The sequence below is a fragment of the Ctenocephalides felis genome, unplaced genomic scaffold (genome assembly GCF_003426905.1).
Source record: "Ctenocephalides felis isolate EL2017-DRISC unplaced genomic scaffold, ASM342690v1 CF-g0.4_SCAFFOLD_01604, whole genome shotgun sequence".
NCBI lineage: Eukaryota > Metazoa > Arthropoda > Insecta > Siphonaptera > Pulicidae > Ctenocephalides > Ctenocephalides felis.
Window position 1 is genome coordinate 34,129,215 of NW_020537758.1, and position 8,464 is coordinate 34,137,678.

Here is an 8,464-nt window from a genome sequence, read left to right on the forward strand (position 1 = left end):
CCCTATACATACATGAATTGTAGTTATGAGATTAGAGCCTTAAAATCTTCAATGCATATTATTATTATTTTTCATACTCTGCCGCGGATATTCGTGAACTAAAACTATCATGGATCACAATCTACATTGTATTTTCAAACCAGCTTATTTCATTGTACCGTATTTTCAAACCTAGCAAATTTCTGTACCGCGTTAGCAAAGAAATAATGGAAGAGATGCGCCTGGCAATGCCAGAATATATGCCGATGGCGCTAGTAATATAACTATTAAATTTTACTCTTGTTTTACTCTTAATTAATAAATGAAATTGTATGTACAGATTTTTTTAAAATACGTATAAAACCGTAACCCCATTTTCATAAAATATGTTGTTTAACCTACCAAAGTCTGCTTATCTTAAATTTAAACATTATAATATTTAATTGCATAGTTAAAGGAATTTGTCGATTATTTAAAAGATAGCTATAATTAAATCATAAATAGTTAAGAAATTAGTGCCTCAAAACGTGCTGCAATGCAGAAATGTTTGTGCAATTATTATTTTGTTAAAATTCTAATATTCATATATTTTTCGCGGAATATTTATGAACTATCATGGATCACAATCTGCATTGTATTTTCAAACCCAGCTTATTTTCATAGTATTATATTTTCAAACCAAGCAAATTTCTTTACCGTGTTAGCACAGAAACAACGACAGAGATGAGAATATAGGCCGATGGCGCTACTGATATAACTGTTATAAATTACTCTTGTTCGTACTATTATTAAACAAATTTTTATTGTTATGAAATTAAATTAAATAATTAGATTTTTTTAATCCCATAAAAACCTGAGATGTCAAATTAAATATGTTTGACCTACCGAAGTTAGCTTATTTGAAACCATGGTAATAAGTTTCTCTACAAATTAACTTGAATATTTTATTAACCATCGGTGGTAGACCTTTTTAACCCCGGACCTTCATATATTACTATCTATTCTTCGATAAATTCTGGGAAATTATAACTGGAAAAATGTTATTCGATAAAATGTCCATTTGATTGATACCAAATATAGGTTCTGAATTTAAATAACATAAATAAACAATAATATGATCTAAATGTTTTATAAATACCAATGAGTATATAATTGTACAAATGAGATTTTTCAGAGCACCGTGTTTGAGAGAAACATGCCAGAAAGTGCATTTTCATATTGAGTTGATATTTTGAGTTTCTAGTAACACTTGATGCTTTTAATAACGTTTTTGTGTATAAATATAACTACGAACAAAACTGCTTATTACATTTAATCATAATAAATAATATTCACGTAAAACATCTTTTTAAACGTAATTGAACATCATCTGTCAAAAACGTTTGACGTTTGATGTATTAACCGCCGTCCATCGTTTTATTTAAATTACGCTTCTACAAAAATTTAAAATTAAAAATGTAAAGTCTCTACACGATTTTGAAATAATATCTCACCTTTCCGACAACCTACTTATTAGCACGAATTTTTCAAGACTAAGACTGGCCAAATCGGTTTAGACGTTTTCGAGTTTTAGCGGATCATTTTATCGAGCTCCATTTTTATATATAAGATAATTATTATATTATATAAATTAAATTAAATGATTAGTTTTTTTTAATCAAGTAAAGAGCCTGAGATTTCATTAATAAAATATGTTTCACCTACCGAATCTAGCTTATTTGAAACCACGGTGGTATTTTTTTCTCCAAATTAACTTAAACATTTTATTAATATATAATTGTTAATTAATGAATTTGTTGATTGCCGATACGAAGCAGAACCCAAATTTAAATCATAAATAATTCTATTAAAGGAAAAATACATACAAATATATTTAGTCGTTTTCACAACCTATTGCCAAGTGCAAGCAACTTTGATTGTAGTTACATAAATCACTCACAAGCGCCGCCACCGTTAACAAGTGCACGTGTTAGAAATAAAGGTTATTCGGATTGTACAAAATGTTGCTTTGTTTATATTTAACGTGAAGGCACATTGGAAATTATTATTTGGATACAAGAAATTCGACTGAAACGATATAATCATCAAGATTAAACCATGTGACAACATCGTTATACTATAAACCAGGTAAGCCTTTTGACAATCATTTTCGTGGCTATGGAAATTGTTGGAAAAACCTAGGTTACGGTTAATCTTTGTGGTACGATTTTTTTTATTCTTTGGAAATACCTTGATCCATATATAGTTCCTCCCTATTGATAGTATAGCCCAATTGATTTTAACTGTACGTTTTCGAATTTATATTTAAATTTTAATTTTAATGATTGCAGTGTTTTAGATCCATTGTCATCATTTTGCAGAAGGTTAATATCGAGTAATACATTTCCATAATCAAGGATTGATAAGAGAATAACAGGTAAACACAAACATTATTGCAGATTTCAGTTTACTTCCAATACTATCTTTTCATTATTATTTAAATCAAGACTTGTTCATAGACCCTTGCGGTATTATCATTTATAGATTTATTTTAGCATTTGAATAATTTTCTTCCCACTTGTGAATAATATGTATATATCTGCTCTTGAAGTTTATAGTTATAAAGAATTACAGAACAAATGCATGTGACATCGCTTTTAAAATTGATTTTATTATGATTTTCATACTATATATATTTTATATTATTAAAAATCTTCTCCCATGTCAATTTTTATCTTTTAGATACAATGGCAGGCTTGGAATTGGCTTTAGACTTATCACGATCAACATTCTCTTTTGATGCATTAGGCCGTAATGCATACAAACAGTCTTCACTGAGTTCCAGAATTTTGAGTTGTCACGATATACATGGACTTCAATATGTTCCAGGAGAGTTTGGGGGCTATCAAACGGTCCTTAAGAAAGGTTGAGTCTTTTCTGTAGAAATATTATATTCTTCATGATAAATGGATGAATTCCACAAAACTGTTATATCCTTTAATCTTCAAAATCATGTTAATTTGTTTTAGTTTTTAGAATTCTTAATTAGGAATATATTTTTCATATATTTTAGATCTTCATCCTATATCTTCGTTAGCTATGCTTGCTTATAGCAGTAGCGAGTCAGAGAGAAGTCATTCCACAAGCAGTGAAACGAGTGGCTTCAATTCCATGAGATCTTTTTCTCCAATTGAATCAATATCGATGAAGGTGAAATCACAATAAAAACAAAAATTTAATATCACTAGAATCCACTTTAATACAAATATTTTTATTTCCCTCAGCTCAAATTTAATGAAGCAAAATTAGAACCTGTGATGTTCGAATCACGTAATATTTTGGATCTAAATGGAAATGTAAGAGGAGACAACATCCCATTTTATACCCCTGCCAAAACCAATCAGAACTATTTTTCCTACAACAAATGTACAACTAAGTAAGTATTTCTAATGTTAGTATGAAACTTGAATTCAAGCTTTCAATTTTTTTTTCTGCAGACGATCTGAATGCCCTGACTGCGGATTTGAAACACTGGACTAATTTTATCAATTTCTGACTTATCACAATGTGATATTTTATTCAATTATATTAATTAATAATCTAAAATGACGGACCAACGTTTCATGTTGGCTACTTAATAATATACTCTTTCATTTATACTTTTATATAGATATGTAAGTTGTGATACAAAGTACTGTGACTCATTATAAATCGACTGACAAATTCATGATCTATGAATCTCGTGCCTTATAGGTGCTGTGCAATAATAAGCTTTAAAATATTTTAGTCATAGTTAATATTTATTATATTTATAACCGCTTGTAATAAAATATTTATAATCAAAATATTTTTCATTGTCTTTCTTAATTAATTTTGTGGTCACCAATTGAATATATGTGTTCACAGGTTTTTTAAGAATTTGTTTAAAAAAAAAAATTAACAAAAATTTTGACAGAGTATGCCTGCCTTTGTGTAAATTAATGCACTATAGCAACATACAAGATGCTAAGAAAACAAATATTTTAACTATAATAACAATAGTAACTAGACATCTTCCACAAATTTTGGTAGTAAGCTTTTGACCATGTGTACTTTCAAACCAATATTTGATTTATTTGCTTGGGTGGGCATAACGATACTTCTTGGATAAACAGCACAATTCAGTTCTTTTCCTATCCCACTATCATAAGAATTCAAAATTTTCAAAGTTGCTACTTGTAATAATGAATTAAGAAGGCAGAAAAAGTAACTATAAAAACAATACTTCGTCCGTAATTGTACAACCTACGCCTGAGAATACCACAAAATCGTGGAAATTTAGGAAAATCATAACGAAGTTTACTATTGTTATGAGGCACAAAGGAAAAGGGATTTTTAGAAAAACTTGATAAAAATCGATGTGGCAAGCAGTCAGCCCACCTTCTATTCTAAATGGGTGTTGTGTGTTGCCTTTATAATAATACACGTACATTTGGAATCGGAGTCGTCAATGCCCATTGACGTCATGTATTCAACAAAGCCATCCGTGTTATATTGTTGCGGGCGTCGACAATAGACTACAGCCACAATATAACTCTACCCAGTCAATGAGGACTGAACTTCGAAGCACTGCAAAGAGCTGAGGCTCTCGTCTTCTACGGCGCCGATGTGCTCCTTCGAAAAATAAATAGTCGAAAGTTGAATGCAAGTTTTATTTGCAAAATATTGGTTAAAGTATTCTGATCATGCCCAACGCTTGGTTGTTGCTCCAGTCATTAATAGCAGATTGATGGATCAGAATATCTCGTCCTTCCCATTGAGTTTCTTGGTATACGAAATCAAAAATTAAGTCAGTAGTCAATAGATCGAAATATCTGGCCCTTCTCGTTGACTTTCTTGGTATACGAAATCAAAAATCAAGCCAGTAGTCAATTTTTGGCTATATATCTGGATTTTTTTTATTACTGCGTTAACAAGTAACGTATAGTAAAATGGATAGTGATTCTAATTAGTATAAGGTTGCTCAAATTGTAGCCTCTGAGTTATAATAATCGGTGCATTTAAATTAGGAAAAAATCTCTGGCGTTTATTGAATCTATATTTGCTCCACTTTTACTTAGCAATTTTCACTTAAATTTGATTGATTTTTCTTTAAATAGGTATTTTTCGCCTTTCTAAAATGTGCTTTCGATACGATTAAGGCGTCTGCCTACTCAACGTGGTCATTCAATCCCACCTACCTACCACATGGAATTTTCTTTTTTTCATTTTCGGTAGTTATTAGTTACCAGATCGAATATAATTATTTAAATAATATCTAAAATGAAAAAAACATTCTCAAATAGTAGTAACAAAGGCACTTAGAAAATTATTAAGTATCTGTGTGCTCCTAACTTCCGATGGTAGTTCTTAGTACAAATTTAATAAGATAAAGCCGTCATTGGTTTAAGCCCATTTGTTATTTTTTCATCTGAGCAAAAACTTTAAAAAAATATATTTAGTCATCATTTATTCGTTTTTACCAAAAAAATCCTTCAAAAATCATCATTTTTTCGTTTTTAACGAAAAAAAACCTAAATTCTGGGGTACGACTTCGGCGGTGGAACGTCTTGAGCAACTTACGACCCTACTTCTGTAATCAAGGATTGCATTCATTTAATGAATATTCTATAGCTATATCGCAATTATATTGATCTACACTGGGCGATATCAACATATGTCTATAGGCAGCCGGGGTAATTTACCGTTAACAAAAATAAGGTCTTCATAATAATCAATTGATAATTAAAGGTCAATCATAATAATCAATTAATAAAATATAGGATTTAGAAGAAAATGTTGGAAATTGTGTATAACAACATTTATGCTTTTCCAAAATGAGGTTCGATCCAGGTTTCCAACTCCCACACAACGTCTGAAATCTCTAATAAACAAATAACTGAAAAAAATATATTCGCCGTGCATTGTATCTGTTTTGTGTATGTATGTATTAATGATGTTTAATGAAAAGGCTTTTCCGAAGTTGTCTAAATCAAAATGGCATTGTTTGTTGTTCGGGGCTGTTATTGTTTCAATGGCAAGAGTGGGGTATGGGGGCGAGGCGCCCCGTGCGCATCATAAAGCGATGTTCTCTCTCTGAATACAATCACAACAATGGAAAGCAATACAATGTGCGATAACAATAATGCGAACCGACCGAATAGGCCGTTCTGAAATATACGGCGAGACCGAAAGCACGGCTCCAAAACACTGTTTAAATTTCAAATCGAATGCACATGCTGACGGACCCAGAAGTGAACGGTAATCGAAGGCCTGGGCACAGGATTTATGAGAAATAATGGGATATGGTTTAGTTTACGATCCAATAACTGACCAGAATGCAGCAATTTGAAACAATAGTTTCCCCATACAGTCATAAAACATGTCCTTTTCAATATCTGCTAAAATAGTAGAGTAAGTTTTAGTAACAGCCACAAAAAAGTGAAAATATTAGCATATCTTTACGTTTCAAGACTTCCCACACATTATGGCATTGGCAGAAATGAATGGTAATCGAAGGCCCGGGCACAAGATTTATGAGAAATAATAGGATATGGTTCAGTTTACGATCCAATGACTGGCCATAATGCAGCAATTTGAAACAATAGTTTCCCCATACAGTCATTAAACATGTCCTTTTCAATATCTGCTAAAATAGTAGGGTAAGTTATAGCAATAGCAAAAAAAACAAAAATGAAAATATTAGCATATCTTTATGTTTTAAGACCCCTGAACATTAAGGCATTCGGAATACCTTAAAAATATTAATTTATGTGTGTATGTGTGAGGGCGTATGTATGTATGTGCGGATACAAAGTTCCGTCGACGATTTCGAGAGTACAGATCAACCAATTTGATTGATTCGAAATATATTCGATTTTTATTGATGACAAGACGTGCTGGTTACTTTTCCTTTTTTTTACTAAATAGATAAGTCCTGGATTTTTTCAATATATTGATTGTTTCTTTTCCGAACAGTAAATCCAATAATAAAAAACAATTTGTTTTTTGAAGATGTTTAATAACGACGTTTCGGAACTAGGTACGTTCCATCATCAGGTTTATTCTGTAATAATTTATATATCCATATCACTGGACATGTGTTAAGTCTTGTGTAGTTTTAACATCTATAAATATCCTCCAAAAAATCGAGTGTTTTTAACAAAAAAAAAAAAATATTAGTGATATGGATATATAAATTATTACAGAATAAACCTGATGATGGAACGTACCTAGTTCCGAAACGTCGTTATTAAACATCTTCAAAAAACAAATTGTTTTTTATTATTGGATTTACTGTTCGAAAAAAAAACAATCAATATATTGAAAAAATCCAGGACTTATCTATTGAATATATATATATATATATATATATATATATATATATATATATATAAATTACACATTTTCAGTTATGGAACAAATATGATGATTATTACTCTGCGCAGGAAAGATTTTTTCAAATACAGAAAAAGGCGGAAGACGGGAGTAAGTATATAAAATAGGTGAGTTATTATTATTGTTTTATTTTACTTTAAATATTTATATATTTACTAGTTTAATATATACAAAATAATTACGTTTTATATTTTTATTATATATTTTTATTTGCAGAACAAATACGATGATTATACTCTTCATAGGAAAGATCTTCTCAACACCAGAAAAGACGGAAGACGGTCAGTGTAGAAAACAGAGTTAACATATTTTTCACTTCACTTCACTTCAAATATATTATACATTTAATAATTTAATAAATAAACAAATAATTACAATTTATACGATATTAATGTTGTCTTGTGTAATTTACACATCTTTAGTTAGAGAAGAAGTATGAAGATTTTATCCTGCAAGGAACAATATCTTCCTTAGGAAACAAAAAAGGGCAAAAGACAGGTAAATGAATAAAGCAGGTAAGCTCTAACATAGTTGTGTTTTATTTTACTTTAATGACTTGATGGATTTATTAATTCAATAAATCAAAAAATACAATTTAAACGATAATAATTTTGTGAATTGTGAATATATTTTATTCGTTACTTTTTACATTTTGGCTAAATAAATTCAACAATTTTCTGATTGAACTTTTATATTTATCTCAATTATAAAACAAATTATTCAACGGCCTTATGAAGATAACCCGGCTGTTCCTTAAAAACGGGATTTTATATTTTGTAGCAACGTTTTAAAAATATGTAATCCCTTTTAACACAGTATTTTCATAAAAGAATAGAATAGCGGATAAACAAACAATGACTTTATGATCGCGGATTTGAATCATAAATATTTAAAACAAAAGTACAATAGAATTCATTCAATGCACAACGCGGACGCACAAGTTTTAATTCAGATACGCATTATATTTAATGTGATGTAAAAACATTGTCTCAGATTCATTAAGTATGAATATAATATAGTAAACAATAATTAAAACTGGGTGTGGATTCATTTGTTTATTTTTTATAGATGAAAAATGCAGATGATTGGC

At 30.0% G+C, this 8,464-nt stretch overlaps 1 protein-coding gene across 1 annotated transcript; it reads left to right on the top strand.

The window, feature by feature from the left end:
• The first annotated feature begins 1,975 nt into the window (after nucleotides 1–1,975).
• Nucleotides 1,976–3,772, top strand: LOC113373146. The gene is made up of 6 exons (XM_026613459.1): nucleotides 1,976–2,106; nucleotides 2,310–2,395; nucleotides 2,701–2,883; nucleotides 3,032–3,168; nucleotides 3,243–3,394; nucleotides 3,456–3,772. Exons 3-6 carry the CDS (start codon nucleotides 2,706–2,708, stop codon nucleotides 3,496–3,498), a joined length of 510 nt encoding a protein of 169 aa, XP_026469244.1. The 5' UTR covers nucleotides 1,976–2,106; nucleotides 2,310–2,395; nucleotides 2,701–2,705; the 3' UTR covers nucleotides 3,499–3,772.
• The last annotated feature ends 4,692 nt before the right edge of the window (nucleotides 3,773–8,464 follow it).

Coding starts and splice junctions, on each gene's coding strand:
- LOC113373146 (XM_026613459.1), top strand. CDS start 2,706: ATGGCAGGCTTGGAATTGGCTTTAGACTTATCACGATCAACATTCTCT. Junction 2,884..3,031: donor TCAAACGGTCCTTAAGAAAG/GTTGAGTCTTTT, acceptor CATATATTTTAG/ATCTTCATCCTATATCTTCG. Junction 3,395..3,455: donor TACAACAAATGTACAACTAA/GTAAGTATTTCT, acceptor TTTTTTCTGCAG/ACGATCTGAATGCCCTGACT.